The following is a 16,729-nucleotide window of genomic DNA, read 5'->3' on the forward strand; positions in this document are numbered from 1 at the left end:
CCTGCAGCCTAGGGGGCAGGGCATGGGGGCAGGGCCAGGTCTGAGCCAAGGCCTCCCCCGTGACCCAGGTCCCCCCTTCCCTCTGCCCCCAGCTCACGCTGCTGGTAGTCCAGGTCAGTATCCTCTACTACGGGGGCCACCTCGTCATCTCGGGGCAGATGACCAGCGGCAACCTCATCTCCTTCATTATCTACGAATTTGTCCTGGGAGACTGTATGGAGGTGAGGGGCTGGCTGGGGGAGGGGGTCCTGGGGAACTGGAGGGTTGGGAAAGCGGGTCTAAGAGGTAGGAGATGCACCAGGGTCTGATGGATGGGGTATTTCTAAGTAGGTGAGGAGAGAACATCATACCAACAATAACAGTAATATTATTGAGTAGCTGCTATAGCTCTGTTTACTGAGCAAACTGGCAGGGACAAGGACGTTTTCAGGAAATGCTTCTAAGAAGACCGTGAGGGGTCTCAGTACTGTCCTGCCTCCCATTTCTCAGAAAAAGCAACTGAGGCTCAGAGAGTTTAAGGGACTGGCCCATCATGTTTGGGGGGGAACCGGGCTCAAAGCCAGATGGGTCTGACTTTAACACACTTTAAAGAAGAAACAGGGCTTGTTTTAGATTGCCTCAATTTGGATTTCCCCAGGAGCAGACCCTGAGACAGGGAGCTGGGGTGTCCACATGCCCAAGCCTCCCCTAGTTGCTGTTTGAGGATGCTTGGAGTGGGGGCGTTAAGTCCCTGGCACCGAATTTGGGCCTCTGTCCTCCAGTGATAAAGCTGAGGACGTGCATGAGAAGAGGGTGTTAGCATCGGCTGTGGATGGCACTTCGCATTGGCTAGAGTCACACCTGCCTGTCATCTGATGTAGCAGTTCTGCCTCTAGGAACCCTGGGCTGCAGACATGCCCACACTGGTGGGCAGAGGTGTGTGGACACCCAGCGAAGCATTGTTTCTGCTATTGAAAAGTCAAAGCATCCTCTGCTGCCCACCGGTCAGGGATTGGGCCGATATGGCACATCCATGTTCCAGAAGCAGTACGTTTGTGCTATAGAAACGAGGCAACAGCTATAGATAGGAGGTAGATCTGTACATACTGGTGTGCAGGGGACCCTGAGACGTGCCATGAAGCAGTAGAAAGAGTCTGAGGCCAGGGTCATGGTTTTTATTTTTATTTAAAAAAAATTTTTTTTTAAGATTCTACTTATTCATGAAAGACACAGAGAGAGGCAGAGACCATAGGCAGAGGGAGAAGCAGGCTCCATGCAGGGAGCCCGATGTGGGACTCAATCCCAGACCCCAGGATCACGCCCTGAGCCAAAGGCAGACACTCAACTGCTGAATCACCCAGGAGTCCCAATCTCACAATTATTTATCAAATATGTGCATGTGTTTGTAAACGCACAGAGGAAGGACTGGGAAACTATAGTATGTGGATACCTAGGGCCTCCTCGTGGAGGAGGCAGGAGGGGCACCGTCTCCGTGGCGCTCATATCTTAACACCAGTGATAATATCTTGATATTAGTGATGCAGGTCCTAGCTGTGCTGGATTCCCCAGTCAGGCCCCTTGATCACAGTACTGATCAAGGGCCTGAACTCAGGAGCTGGCCATACCTGGGTTCAAGTCCTGGCTTTGCCACTTCCCAGCTGTGTGACCTGGGGGGAGTGACTTGAATTCTCTATGCCTCAGTTTCCTCATCAGCAAAAGACAAGATAATGCTAGGACCTACACATACACAAAGGGCTCATTAAATGAGCTGCTGGTATCACTCATGTTTTATGTCGTGTACGTTCTTACCCAAGGAGTATGGATTGCATGAATTAAGAGCAGGTTTTTTTTTTTTTTTTTTTTTTTTTTTAAGAGCAGTTTTTAAAACCAAAATTTAGGGGATCCCTGGGTGGCTCAATGGTTTTGCGCCTGCCTTTGGCCCAGGGCGCAATCCTGGAGTCCCAGGATCGAGTCCCGCGTCGGGCTCCCGGCATGGAGCCTGCTTCTCCCTCTCCTCTGCCTGTGTCTCTGCCTCTCTCTCTCTCTCTCTCTATGTCTATCATAAATAAATAAAAATAAATTTAAAATAAATAAATAAATAAAACCGAAATTTAAAAATTGCTGTGGCAGCCAAGAGAGTAATTCTGTTCGGATGTCCTGTTCTGCCATATTCTGGCTGGTTCATGTAACTTCCCTACCCTTCCGTTTCCTCTTCTGGGAGGTGATAACATCCACCCTGCAGGATGGGGTGAGGTTTAGCTGTAATGGCCACAAGGCACTGGCTCCTAATGTGTTCTAACAGCTCAGTATTATTTATTTCTGCTCTCATTTTTTTTAATTTAAAGATTTTACTTATTTATTTGAGAAGGAGAGAAAGCACCAGCAGGGGGTGGGCAGAGGCAGAGGCAGAAGCAGACTCCCTACTGAACAGAGATTCCTGACGTGGGGCTCGATCCCAGGACCCTGAGACCATGACCTGTGCCAAAGGCAGACGCTTAACCAACTGAGCCACCCAGGCACCTCTTGCTGCTTTTGTTTTGTCAGTGTTGTCATTATCTGCTGCACTGGTGGGGTACCCTGGCAGTGTCCTCTGGCCACCCCCCAGAGCAGCTGTTGTGTCCCTGCTCTCTCTGGCCTGCCTTCATCTCTCTGGCCCCATGGGGGGGTGTCCCAACATTGGGGTATCAGTGAGACAGGAATGCGTTTCCTCCCCCCGCAGTCCGTGGGCTCCGTCTATAGCGGCCTGATGCAGGGAGTGGGGGCCGCCGAAAAGGTGTTCGAGTTCATTGACCGGCAGCCAACCATGGTGCATGATGGGAACTTGGCCCCTGAGCGCCTGGAGGGCCGGGTGGACTTTGAGAACGTGACCTTCACCTACCGCACTCGGCCCCACACCCAAGTCCTGCAGGTGAGAGAGGGGTGCCTGAGGCCTGCCCTATCCTCCCTTCCCTCATCCCATCTTGCGTGCAGCTCCTACACACCAGGCCTTGCAGTGTAGCCAGGATTACGTAAGGTGGAGTCCTTGTCCTCGTGGAGTTTGGGCTGTAGTCAGGGAAGGCAGACCATTAACAGAGTATTCCAGATAAAGTGCTAGGAAGGCAGTAAATCAGGGTGGTGTGATAGAGGTAGTTTACAGGGATGGTGTTAACAGTCAGGGAGGGCTTCTCAGAGGAGCGGACATTTGAGCTGGGTCCTGAGCAAGGGGAAGAGGCACCCAGGCAGTGGAAATGAGCATCAAGCTGCTGCCAAATCCTAGAAAGGAGAGCATTTTGAGGGCTGGCAGTGCCCAACCATGGCAAAGAGCACGGGGGAGCTGGGAATGGTGCCCACCTGTGTCCGAGGCCAAAGCATCTGAGCCAGTGGCCCCACACGGTATCCACGTGTTCCTTGCAGAATGTCTCCTTCAGCCTGTCCCCAGGAAAGGTGACCGCGCTCGTGGGGCCCTCAGGCAGTGGGAAGAGTTCCTGCGTCAACATCCTGGAGAACTTCTACCCCCTGGAGGGGGGCTGCGTGCTGCTGGATGGGAAGCCCATCAGTGCCTATGACCACAAGTACCTGCACCGAGTGGTACGGAAATGGACCTGTGTTATCCCGTGCACTTTCTTTGTCTGACCTTCACCCCTGTGAGCTGTAACACAAGTACCGAGAAGTGATATAGGTAGATGTATGGCTCAGAGGGTTTCACCAGTGCACCAGCTCCCAGGTCAAGACACAGAACGTTCCAGCACTCCTCCACCCCATGTGTCCCTTCTCTTCCCTCCAGGAGCCACATCTCCCTGACTTTTATGATCTTCTCCTTTTCTTTGGTTTTACCATCGCCTTATGTCTCCCCAAACAGCAGAGCTGTGTTTTGCCTACTTTTGAACTTCACCTGGCTGGAATCGTAGAGCATGCATGCATTCATCTGTGTCTTGCTTCTTCCACTCAGCCTTATTTGTGAGACATCCAGCTTGAGGCTCTGGTTGTAGTTCATTCATTTTCGTTGCTGGATGATAATCTCCTGTGTAAACATGTCACAATCTATGTGTGCATTCTGCTCCTCATGGATGCTTGGATTGTTTCCTGTTTTTACTGTTACCAATAATACTGACATAGACAATTTTGTCCATGTTTTCTGGTGTACACAGGTATGTATGTTCTCCCAGAGTGGATACATAGTATCCACTTTACATTTAGTAGCTATTGTCACTAGAGTGGTCACACAACTTTACATTCCCACTAGCAGTGGATGTGAGTTCCAGTTGCTCCACATTTAAGTCATTTCTAATACTTAAAGGAGGCTATTCATGACCATATGGTTTTTGGTAATTATTTTAGAAAGGGATCCTCAACACCTGATCCTGTGCTAGCTCTAAAAACAAGGATGCCCTGGATGGTTGTTCAGGTTGTACACAATACAAGAAAAACCAACTATCAGGAAGGCACCATTTTCATCATCAACATACATTAAATTATAGGAGAGCCTAAGGAGAGATTCCAGAACTCCTAGCCATTTTCTAGATGGTGGCAGAGGCCACACATTGTGATATCTGCCCACCCATCTGCACATAACCAGGTGTAGATGGCTGAGCAGTGGTCCCAGGTGTATGATGACAAGGCTTCTGCCCACCAGAGTTCTGGAAGTGGCCCTTAGGCAGAGCCATTCAGGCTTTGCAATAGCTAATATGCTCAGACTTGTAATATTCTCAGACAGTTAATATTGACAGTGCTGTTTTTGCCAGCTGCTGAGTATACATGTAGAAGTAGTTCACAGCAGTCTTTTGCATTTTCCTAACGACTAAATATATCAAATACTTTTCCATGTGGTTTACTACTTGGATTTCCTCTTTTGTGAATGCCTTCTTTTTAGTTCAAATTAAAAATTGTAATCTTGGGATCCCTGGGTGGCGCAGCGGTTTAGCGCCTGCCTTTGGCCCAGGGCGCGATCCTGGAGACCCGGGATCGAATCCCACGTCGGGCTCCCGGTGCATGGAGCCTGCTTCTCCCTCTGCCTGTGTCTCTGCCTCTCTCTCTCTCTCTGTATGTGACTATCATAAATAAATAAAAATTTAAAAAAAAAAAAAAATAAAATAAAATAAAAAAATAAAAAAATAAAAATTGTAATCTTCATAAGCCCCAAACAGTAAAATGCAACAATCTAACCACATTCCCATACATTCAGAGAATTTTAAAATTAAGATGTGAGAGTCCCCCTCCACTTCACCTTTTAAATTCCACTCCGTGTAGGTAACTATTGTTAGCAGTTTATTTTTTTTAATTTATTTTTTATTGGTGTTCAATTTACTGACATACAGAATAACCCTCAGTGCCCGTCACCCATTCACTCCCACCCCCCGCCCTCCTCCCCTTCTACCACCCCTAGTTCGTTTCCCAGAGTTGGCAGTCTTTACGTTCTGTCTCCCTTACAGATATTTCCCACACATTTCTTCTCCCTTCCCTTATATTCCCTTTCACTATTATTTATATTCCCCAAATGAATGAGAACATATAATGTTTGTCCTTCTCCGATTGACTTACTTCACTCAGCATAGTACCCTCCAGTTCCATCCACGTTGAAGCAAATGGTGGGTATTTGTCATTTCTAATGGCTGAGTAATATTCCATTGTATACATAAACCACATCTTCTTTATCCAGTCATCTTTCGATGGACACCGAGGCTCCTTCCACAGCTTGGCTATTGTGGCCATTGCTGCTATAAACATCGGGGTGCAGGTGTCCCGGCGTTTCATTGCATCTGTATCTTTGGGGTAAATCCCCAACAGTGCAATTGCTGGGTCGTAGGGTTGTTAGCAGTTTAGTAAATATCCTTTCCAACCTGTTTTCTCTCTTGATATAAATGCATTAATATGTAAAGACACATATATACTTTTTTTTTTTTTTGCTTTTTTTTGTTTTTTGAGAGAAAGAGCAAGAGGCAGAGGGTGAGGGAGGGGAGAGAGATCCTAAGCAGGCTCCACAGCCAGCACAGAGCCCAACATGAGGCTTGATCTCACCACCCTGAGATCATGACCTGAACCAAAATCAAGAGTTGGAGGCTTACCCAGCTGAGCCACCCAAGCCCCCCTACATATATTTGTTTGTTTTTTAGCAAAAGCAGAGTCATGCTGTGTGTATGTATTTGATTTTATGGGTACACTGTGATTATTAGCTAATCCCCAATTTATAAAATTGATTTTTTTTCTATGTGTAATGTTGCAGTGTTACCCTCTATACTCTCATTTTTGTAGGCTATGTTTCAGATACTGAAATCATGGGACAAGCTTCTTTCAATTATTCTCTCTGAAGGGAGGGGGCATCTGGGAGGACTTCATGGCCTGGGGGCCTGCTGTGGCTTCTTGTCTTCTGGCATGGACAGACTTACTCACATTCTACATTCTCTTTCTCTCTTTCTCTCTTTTGGTTTTAAAGATTTTATTTATTTGAGAGAGAGAGTACAAGCAGGGGAGAGAGGGAGAAGCAGGCTCTTCACTGAGCAGGGAGCCCAATGTGGGGCTCAGTCCCAAGACCCTGGGATCATGACCTGAGCTGAGGCAGATGGTACACTGACTAAGCCAGACAGGCGCCCCTCTTCCCTCCCAACTCCCCCAGGACATGGGCAGACAGCGAGCTCTGTTGGAGGTCAAGGAACTTGGCTTAGCCCAGAGCAGCCAACTTATTCTAGGGTCCCAGATTTTTGGTCAGAGGAAGCTGAAGCTTGTGCAGAAAGTAGACTCTATTGTTTTGGAAGAAGAGAGGCAGCTGATGCTTAGCAGCTGGGTGCAGGCCCTGATCAGATTTCCAACCCAAGACCCCTGGCATCAAAAAGGCCTGGGGCTGGCGAGGTTCCTGGTGACAGCTGGATGGATATGTTCCTGGCCTTTCATGCCCCATCCTTTCTCCTGCACAGATCTCCCTGGTGAGCCAGGAGCCAGTGCTATTTGCCCGCTCCATCACAGACAACATCTCCTACGGTCTGCCCACCGTGCCCTTTGAGATGGTGGTGGAAGCTGCACAGAAGGCAAATGCCCATGGCTTCATCATGGAGCTTCAGGATGGCTACAATACAGGTATGCAGCCCAGGAGCATCACCTTCACTGTGCCTAAAGGTCAACCCTCAGGGATGCAATCCTGTGAGTTAAGCATTGCTTTCTGTCAGCTGCTCTTTATTATTTCAGGTGAAATTCACTTAACCATCTTAAAGTGAACATTTCAAAAAAAATAAATAAATAAATAAAGTGAACATTTCAGTGAGATTTGGTACATTTACAGTACCATGTAACCAATCACCTCTATTTAGTTTTAAAACATTTTTTTTTTTTTTTGAGAGAGAGAGAGAGCATGAGAGCGTGGGCAGGGAAGGGGTAGAGGGTGAGGGAGAAAGAGAATCTTAAGCAGGTTCCACCCAGCAAGCCTAGCACAGAGCCCAACATGGGACTAGGTCTCAAGACCCTGAGATCCTGACTGGAGCCAAAATCGAGAGTCAGTTGCTTAATCTACTTAGCCACCCAGGCACCCCAGGATATTATTTTTATTTTTTTAAATTATATATATATAGCCTAATTTTACATTAGTAAATCAATATTTTAATATATTAATTATTAATTATATATTAATTATATATTTAATATATTAAATTTAGCAATATGTTAATTTATGTATTTTGTTCTATTTAATATACTTAAAATTTTAATTCTTGTAAAGGAGCTATTCACATGACTCAAAACTAAAAATATATGTGAAATGCTATACAGTGAAAAGTTTTATCCCATCCCTTTCTCTACCCCTGTTTCCTCCTGGCTCACCAAATTTTTTTTTTAAAGATTTTATTTGTTTATTCATAGACACACACAGAGACAGAGACACAGGGAGAGGGAGAAGCAGGCTCCATGCAGGGAGCCCGATGTGGGACTTGATCCCAGGTCTCCAGGATCACACCCCAGGCTGCAGGCGGCGCCAAACCGCTGTGCCACCAGGGCTGCCCCCCACCAAAATTTCTTATGTTAGCTTCTTACATGCCCTTTGGGAGTTTCTTTATGCAAATAGGAATGTATATTTTTATTTCCTCCTGACCTTTTACAGAAAAAAAACAGCTCCTTATATTCTGTACCCGACTTTCTTTCTTTCTTTCTTTCTTTCTTTCTTTCTTTCTTTCTTTCTTTCTTTCTTTCTTTCTTTCTTTCTTTCTTTCTTCTTCTTTCTTTCTTTCTTTCTTTCTTTCTTTCTTTCTTTTCTTTCTTTCTTTCTTTCTTTCTTTCTTTTTCTTTCTTTTTTCTTTTCTTTTCTTTTTTCTTTCTTTTCTTTTCTTTTCTTTTCTTTTTTCTTTTCTTTCTTCTTTCAACTTAACACAGTGTCTTAATCATTGGTCCATATTGTCACTTAGAGACCTGCTCTGTTTTTAAACAGTTGCATAGTGGGGAACCTGGTACTAAATGATTTGTAGATGACCTGCTTTTGGGTCAGGGTTTTGTATGTAACAGAGCAGCTCCCTTGCTGTGATCTATTGAAAATTAGCCCTTGACATAAGGTTTTGTAAAAAAAAAAAAAAAAAAATGTTTTCATTGAAAAAAAAAAAGAAAAAGAAATAAGTAGTTGCATAGTATTTCAGGGCTTATGCTAATTTACTTAAATAATTCAGTTTCCTGGGCAGCCCGGGTGGTCCTCGGCGGTTTGGCTCAGCCTTGGGCCCAGGGCCTGATCCTGGAGTCCAAGGATCAAGTCCCACGTTGGGCTCCCTGAATGGAGCCTGCTTTTCCCTCTGCCTGTGTCTCTGCCTCTCTCTCTCTCTCTCTTCTCTCTCTCTCTCTGTGTCTCTCGTGAATAAACAAATAAAATCTTTAAAAAAAAAATTCAGTTTCCTGCTGATGGACATTTGAGTAGATTTTTTTGTTTTTATTTGCAATAGTAGTGCTGTGAGTGGTGGACAACATGTGCCTTTTGGTACTGTGCATGGAAAGTCAGCCTGTAGGAAAGAGTCATAGAGGTGGGTTTGCTGGTGCAAGGGTTGTACACTTGTACTTGTGATCCATACATTTACACAGTTACCCCAAAGGTGCTTGCCCCAGGAAGATGGGGCACACCTGAACAGTGCAATATCAGACATTGAGATTTTTGCCAAACTAATAAGTAAAAAGTGGTATCTTAGTACCAATTGAATGTAGTCATAATTTGCATGAACAGGGAGGGAAAGCATCCTTTGGGGAGTTTTGGGACTGTTGGTGGTCCCAGCCGGTGGCACAGGCTCCTTTTCCTGGAGATCACAGCTCCCGTGGCAGCAGGGAAAGGAAGAGGAAGAGGTCTCTCTCTCTTCCCTAGAGCTGCCCCAGCCTTACCCCCTGCTCACTCACCTATGTCCCTTTGTCATGCAGAGACTGGGGAGAAGGGTGCCCAGCTATCAGGTGGCCAGAAACAGCGTGTGGCCATGGCTCGGGCTCTGGTGCGGAACCCACCTGTCCTCATCTTGGACGAAGCCACCAGCGCCCTGGATGCAGAGAGCGAGTACCTGGTGAGTTGCGGGGTGGTGGGGTGACACCAAAGAATGGAACAGGAGCCAGGAAAGGCTTAGAGATGCCATAAGAGCTCTCTCAGGGTGTCAGCCTTCCAGACTGGGGTGTTGAGGGCCAAAGGCGAGGAGCCAGGGTAGGGGACCCCAGGGCCAGACCTGCCCACTGGCTCATATAGAGCTGACACTACATGATAGCAGTTTGGATTTGAGGCCCTGCCCTCAGCTCATCATGAAAGACAGTGTCTCCCACTCTCTGAGCCCCCTTTTCATTGCTAAAGAGTGTCCAACGGTGTATTTGTCACTGAGTAGCTACCTTGGCCCCTCCATAGGTCAAGCCATTGATTACGCAGGTGTTCACTGAGCTCCTCCTGGCCACCAGTCGCTGTCCCAGGCACCGAGGTTGCAGTGGTAGGTGACCAGACACATAGGCCACCAGCCCCTATAGCACTTCCATGCCAGGAGGGAGAAACATAATAAACAAGGAGACAAGAATGAGTTCAACCTGTGGCCTATGGTACGTAAAACACAAAACTGTCATCTGAGAGAGAGAATAAGACAGGTCACTCCTCTCATAATCAGATATGGAAGCTGGAAAAACAGATTTTATTCAGTAGCTACTGACAGTAGGAGAAAGAGCTGAGCTCCATTCTAATTGGTACAGAGGTGACAGTGATGACAGGCATTTTAAAAGAGAAGGAAGACAGAAGGAGCAGGGCTCACTGGAAAGCCCGTGAAAGGTTGGTTAGTGTGGTTATGATAAGGCAGTGGTGTCTGCTGGCTGGCAACTGTTGGCCAGAATTCTGTCCTCTGTAGAGATTGGGAGACTGAGGCCTGTCCTTCCTGATGATTATTTTTAAAAGGAATGGCCTTCAGGTGCTTGAGAAAGGGACAGAATAAGGATTTATAATTATAAGCCCTTTTTATTAAATGCTCTAAGAAAGGGAGATCAGGGGCCTACCATCAGGTGTTGGCTAGAACAGTCAATTCTCCTGGCAGCAGTGAGCATTTAGGGGAGCTGGGTCATCCCAGAGACCAGGTCCTGGTGGACTGTGGCCATCTCATGGGTAGAAGCAGAGTCTTCAGGTGCCATTTAAGCTGAGAGCCAGGAAGAGAGGAGCCAGATGAGCATCCAAAGGCAGCAGGTTCAAAGGCCCAGAACAAGTTCACAGGCAAGCCCAAAGGTCAGCATGTCAGGCTGGTGGGAGTCTGACAAAGTAAGGTGAGGACAGAGTCATAGGGAGACAGGGCCTCCTCAGGCCTTAGTTATAGAGTTTGGATTATTTTTTTTAGAGTTTTGTTTTGTTTGTTTGTTTGTTTGTTTGTTTTGAAGAAAAGTTTCAGGTTTAAAGAAAATTGAGTAAAAAGTGCAGATAGTTCACATGTCTCTCCTTTTTACCCTGCAGGCAGTTTCTCCTATTATTAACATCTTGCTGTGGTGCATTTGTTACAACTGATGAGCCAGTTTTAATGCATTGTTACTAACTAAAGCCCATAGTTTATTTATTTATTTTTAAGCCCATAGTTTACATTAGGGTCACTCTTCATGTTGTTCCCTCTTGTCTATGACAAGTGCAGAATGTCATGTGGCATCTGGATTTTATTCTTTTTTTTTTTTAAAGATTTTGTTTATTCATTTGAGAGAAAGTGAGAGAGAGAGAGAACATGAGCAGTGGTTGGAACAGAGGGAGAAGCAGACACCCTGCTGAGCAGGAAGCCCAACATGGGGCTCCATCCCAGGACCCTGAGATCATGACCTGAGCTGAAGGCAGACACTGAAGGCAGTGTTGAAGTGCTCAACCCACTGAGCCACTAAGCGCTCCTGATTGAAATGTTAAATACATGCGGGCAATGGGCTCAGGGCGGTGGGTGGATGGCAGGTTGCAGCGTTCAGGGAGCAGTAACAGTGGTAGCAGTGGAAGGATATAAAGAATGAGATGGAAAAAAAATAGAATGAGATGAACTGGGGAGATGGCACCTGCAGAATTTGTGCATGAGTTGGATTTGGACAATGAGCCAAGCATGAGGAATTGAGGGCCATGTCTCACTGGTTTGAGCTTTGGGGCTGATGGTGAGATCATTAGCCAAGGCGAAGGTTAGTAGAAGGAGCAGGAAGACCAGAGGCGACCAGTTTAGGGCTTGCCTGTCACTGGCCAAGCGCCTTCCTTGTGCCCTGCACTGAGCTCTGTCCCCCGTGAACTGAAGCCCGGGAGGCTGGTCATGTGCAAGCCCTGGCCTTTCAAATGAGGAACTGAGTCTCAGAGAGATTAAACTTCACTAGGATGTGGTTGATCTGGGAGCCGAGCCAGGCCCTGGCAGAGTTGTAGGTGGCTGGGGCGGTGCCCGCAAAAGCCGGCCCCCTCCTGTCTCCCCAGATCCAACAGGCCATCCACGGCAACCTGCAGAAGCACACGGTGCTCATCATCGCGCACCGCCTGAGCACGGTGGAGCGCGCACACCTCATCGTGGTGCTGGACAAGGGCCGCGTGGTGCAGCAGGGCACCCACCAGCAGCTGCTGGCACAGGGTGGCCTCTATGCCAAGCTGGTGCAGCGGCAGATGCTGGGGCTCGAGCCCGCCTCGGACTGCTCGGCTGGCCTCAAGGAGCCGTTGGGCAGCGGCGGTCACAAGGCCTGACCACGGGCCCTGCCTCTCACAGTGGGGCAGATGCCCTGGTGCCTGCCTGGCACATGTACCCATGGGGGCCACCCTGCTGCCCTCTGAGCCCAGGCCCATGGCACTGGAGGGCAACCTGCCGTGTCCCACATGTCACTGCTTCCTGCATCTTGCCCCCGTTCCTGCCCTGTCACCCTGTCCGCTGGGCCACCGCCAGCCCACACCCCCCCTTCCCCACTGCCATGAGCCACCTCCTCCATTCGGGGCAGCGGAGACAATGCTGGTCTCCATCTGGTCTCCCAAGACTTCTAAGAGAAGGTAGAGCTACCTTTTTAAACCAAGATCTTACCAGGTTTTTTACTGCTTGGTTTCATGGGTGCCAGTCAACTCCTAGACTTCAAAAACATTTTTTTAATTGGGAGTAATGATGGGCAAGGTCACTGAGATGTTCCAGGAACTTCTGAGCCAGGAGTGAAAGATCCTAATAGCCTGGGGGATGTCAGAGGAGAACGAGGCCTCTGTCCCTCGAGAGAAGGGGCTTCCCTGTCCCTTCTGGGGACTTTCTCTCTCACTCTTCCCACCTCCGTGAGTCAGGCCAAGGGTCGGCAGCAAGAGTGGAAAGCACCAGTCTGCCCATGGTCCCTGCCGCCCTGCCAAATCTAAGCCAGTCTCACTGTGAACCACAACTAACCTTAACTGGGGGGGAGTGAGGGGCTGGCCAGGCCTGACAAAGCCTCAGGGTGTCCCCAGCCCTGCACCCAGCTTGAGCCCCTCAATCCTGCCTCATCCCCTGCTCCCATTATACCCCCTCCAGCGGCAGCCACCTCTCCCACATCCACCCCTGCTGCTCTGCTCTTCGGAGGCTCGGAGGCCCTTCGGATGTTGGATGTTTGAGAGACACGTTCTCTTCCCTGTCTGGTGGACAGGACAGTGGCAAAGCTCAGGCTCTGGCTTTGCAGGGGTGGTGGTGGGGGAGCATTGCAAGATGTTGGAAGAATCCGGTCAATAAAGTGTACTACCTCTGATCCCTGACCTCTAACCTCTTCCTGGGCCCTCTGCCCCATCACCTAGTTAGGTTTTTCCATCAGACCTAGCCTGAAAGATTTGGGTTGTATAGCGCCTTCCCCCTGCTGCCACCCAGGGTCTGGGAGCCCCCTATCTGTGCTCTTCATGTCCCCAGGATCTCCAGCAGAGATGAATTATTCATGTCTGTCCATCTGTCTCCATGGGGCTTGTTCAGGGTAAGAGACCTGTTTCCTTAAAATCCATGGGACCTCTGTGCCTCCCAGGAAAGCCAAGATCCGGCAAATGCCACCTGTTCTTTTCCATCAGAGACTGAGTACCCCATGGAGCCAACAAGTCTTACCTAACAGCTCAATCAGAAAAGAGGTTGTAAGACTGGACACAGGAAGAGTCCTGTGGTGGTTATTCTTACTTGCTGGATTGTGAGGAAATCTGGGGTCCTAGGAGAGGGCCGGGGACAGTGGCTATTTACCAAGTGCTGGAGAAGTATCTCCAATATTGTAACTACTGGTATAGTCACACTACATATATCAGCTCAACATACCCATCTTCCTGCCAGATAACTGGCCCAAACAGTGACTAAGTCTCCTGCTTCATCTCAGGGGCTTGAGAAAACTGAATCACAGGGAGGTTAAGCTACTTACTCAAGACCACTAGCTAGTAAGTGGTAGAGCCCAGCTTCACACCCGAGAAGCAGGTGTGTGTGTCTGATCCCAACCACGGAACACCTGTAAGAGTGGAGCTCTAAGGCACAGGTCGAGGAGAGGGTATTGACTTCACAGCAAAGACCTTAGGTCAAATGTTGGAACAAGTTCTCAAACAGAAGTGCCTCCAGGAACCAGGTAGGTATCAGAGGTATGTGAAATCAGCCAGGTGTAAGAAAAATCAGACAACAGCATTCTTTGTTTCTTTTCTGCTTTTCCACTTTTGCAAAGGGGCGGAGACACCTTTCTGTTTCATTAAAAGGAAGGTACAGGGACGCCTGGGTGGCTCAGTCAATTAGTTGAGCATCTGCCTTCAGCTCAGGTCATAATCTCAGGGTCCTGGGATTGAGCCCTGCATTGGGCTCCCTGCTCAGCACACACTCTCTCTCAAATACATACATACATACATACATACATACATACCTAAAATCTTTAAAAATTAAAAAATGAGAGAATACAGTGCAAGGCTGAGAATAACTGGCAGCCAAGGCCTCGTACCTGTTTAGTGGGAATGGCTGGGACTTGTCTACAGCCCCTTGAGGCCATGCAGGAAGGTGACCTTGACTTAGCAGATGTGCAGAGATTTTTGGAGAAGCTGGAAATTCTAGTTTTAATGTGAGATTGACTGCTTTTTATAGACTGGCTCAAATTAGTTTTACAAAACCCAGGGCCAAAAAACTGAGGCAGACTTCAGCTGGGGTCACCAGTTTGCAATCTCTATGCTGGACATCCTAGTCCTCCAGAGTCCTTGGAGCTTCCTCCTCTAGGAGTGTCCCCCTGCCAGAGGCCCCCAGCCCAGCCCCACCCCAGCCCATGCTCCTCTCTCACCCCCTTCCCACTGCCCCTCTCTTTGCCTTGCCACCACTATCCCCCACACTCCCCAGGCCGGGCTCCAGATTCTATGTACTTTCCCATGCCAGTGTCAGTTCCAGCTCCCCGGTTGGCAAACCTGAACCCAAAAGCAGGCCCTAGGCAGACAAAAGAACCTTCCAGAAGCCAAGCAAGCTGCTTTTTATAAGGCAGATATGATTTTTTAAATAAATGATTTACTTTGGGCTAATTTTAGTATTTTTTAAAAATATTTTATTTTTTTATATGAGAGCACAAGTGAGTGGATGGGTAAGGGGAGGTGAGGAAAGGGGCAGAGGGAGAAGCAGATTCCCCACCAAGCAGGGAGCCCAATGTGGAGCTTAGTTCCAGGACCCTGAAATCATGACATGAGCCAAAGGCAGACACTTCACTGACTGAGCCCCCCAGGTGCCCCGGGGTTAATTTCTGTATTACAGAAAACTTGCAATGAGACAGAAGGAGTTCCTATATAGCCCTCAGCCAATTTCCCTTCTGTTCCCATCTCACATGATCATGGCACACTTATCATAACCAAGAAAACAACACTGGCCTGTCACTGTCCATGAAACTCCAAGCTTTTTTTTTTTTTCCTATTTCACCAATTTTCTGTTAACGATGGGTTTTTGGTTGTTGTTGTTATTCCAGGATCCAATTTAGGGTGACACATTGCATTTAAAGATTTCTTTAAAATTGTTTTTACTGTAGTAAAATACACACAACATAAAATTTACTATTAATGGCATTTAGTACCTTCACAGTGCGGGACAATCATCAGCATCTTCTAGTTCCAGAACATTTTTATCCTTTCCCCCTAAAAAAGCCCATCCCATTAATAGTCCCCTCCCTCAGCCCCCAGCACCCACCAGTGCATTGTCTGTAGATTTGCCCCTTCTGGACATCTCCTACAGGTGGAATCATATACTATGTGGCCTTTTGTGTCCGGCTTCTCTCACTGAGCATCTTGTTTGCAAGCCTCATCCAGGTTGTAGCAGGTGTCAGTACTCTCCATTTCTCTTTATCGCTGAGTTGTCCTTTATTATGTGGATGGACCACATTTTGTTTATCCCTTCATCTCTCGATGGACACTTGGGTTGTCTCCACTTTTTGGCTGTTACGAAATGTAAATAAATGATTTACTTTGGGCTAATTTTAGTATTAAATTAATACTTAATTTAATAAGGTGCTGCCATGAGTATTCATGTTTTTGTGTGGATTTATGTTTTCATATCTCTCAGGTAGACAACTAGGACTGAAATGCTGGGTCATAGGGTCACTCTTTGGTTCACATTTTGAGGAACCATCAAACTATCTCCATGCTGCACCATTTTACATTCCTGCCAGCAAAGTAGTAAGATTCCAGTTTCTGCACATCCTCACCAATGCTTGTTATTCTCTGTTTTCATTTACTTATAATTTTGAATTGCAGTTATCCTGGTGGGTCTGAAGTGGAGAGCCATGATTTTTGAAGTAGACTTTTTCTCCTTTGTAATTAATTGAGCAAATATGGTGGAGCTCTTCTGTCCCAGGTATCATGTGAGGCAATCAGGGAAAACCATTGCAGCCAAGCCCTCGGGGAATGCCTGGTCTGCTGGGAACCCAGACAAGGAAATAAGGAAGGATGGGATAGAATGGAGATGGGCGCAGGGGCTGTGGGGACCCAGAGGAGGCTTAGTCCTGGTGTAAGGACCCAAGAAGAGGACAGAGGCAGGGCTGTCTTTGCACTGACATGCAACCTATGTTGAAATTTTTGAACAAGGGGCGCTACATTTTCATTTTGCACCAGGCCCTGCAAATTCTGTAGCTTGTCTTGGGTAGTTATCCCAGCTTGAGGCAGGGGTCTGGGGAAGCCTCTATACCCAGCTGCATCTTTACCATCTGGAGGAGAGGGCTTTCTTTTTTTCTTTTTCTTTTTTTTTCTTTTTAGCCTGGGCATTTCTCACCTGCCGAACCCCTGCTAGAGGTCACCCCTCCCCTCTTGCTGCCTCCTCTCTCTTCCAAGCTGATCCCTGAAGCTGAATGAGTACAGTAGGCAGCAGATGAATTCTTCCAAACAGCTGGTCTCGGCAGACTGATCCAGAGT

At 47.6% G+C, this 16,729-nt stretch overlaps 1 protein-coding gene across 5 annotated transcripts in view; it reads left to right on the forward strand.

The window, feature by feature from the left end:
- The window catches only part of ABCB9 (ATP binding cassette subfamily B member 9), a 30,348-nt gene extending 17,250 nt beyond the window's left edge, over positions 1-13,098 (forward strand). For 3 of the 5 annotated variants that reach the window (XM_025473737.3, XM_049101569.1, XM_025473736.3), the window contains 6 exons: positions 93-221; positions 2,699-2,887; positions 3,373-3,546; positions 6,867-7,026; positions 9,325-9,461; positions 11,834-13,098. In XM_025473737.3, coding sequence (XP_025329522.1) covers positions 93-221; positions 2,699-2,887; positions 3,373-3,546; positions 6,867-7,026; positions 9,325-9,461; positions 11,834-12,094 — 1,050 coding nt within the window. In that variant the 3' untranslated portion in view covers positions 12,095-13,098. Of the gene's footprint in view, positions 1-92; positions 222-2,698; positions 2,888-3,372; positions 3,547-6,866; positions 7,027-9,324; positions 9,462-9,790; positions 9,913-11,833 lie in introns of those variants that run through there. The other 2 variants (XM_035706426.2, XM_025473740.3) reach the window with 2 other exon arrangements.
- Positions 13,099-16,729: the final 3,631 nt, after the last annotated feature.

This window comes from Canis lupus, chromosome 26 (assembly GCF_003254725.2).
Source record: "Canis lupus dingo isolate Sandy chromosome 26, ASM325472v2, whole genome shotgun sequence".
Taxonomy (NCBI): Eukaryota; Metazoa; Chordata; class Mammalia; order Carnivora; family Canidae; genus Canis; species Canis lupus.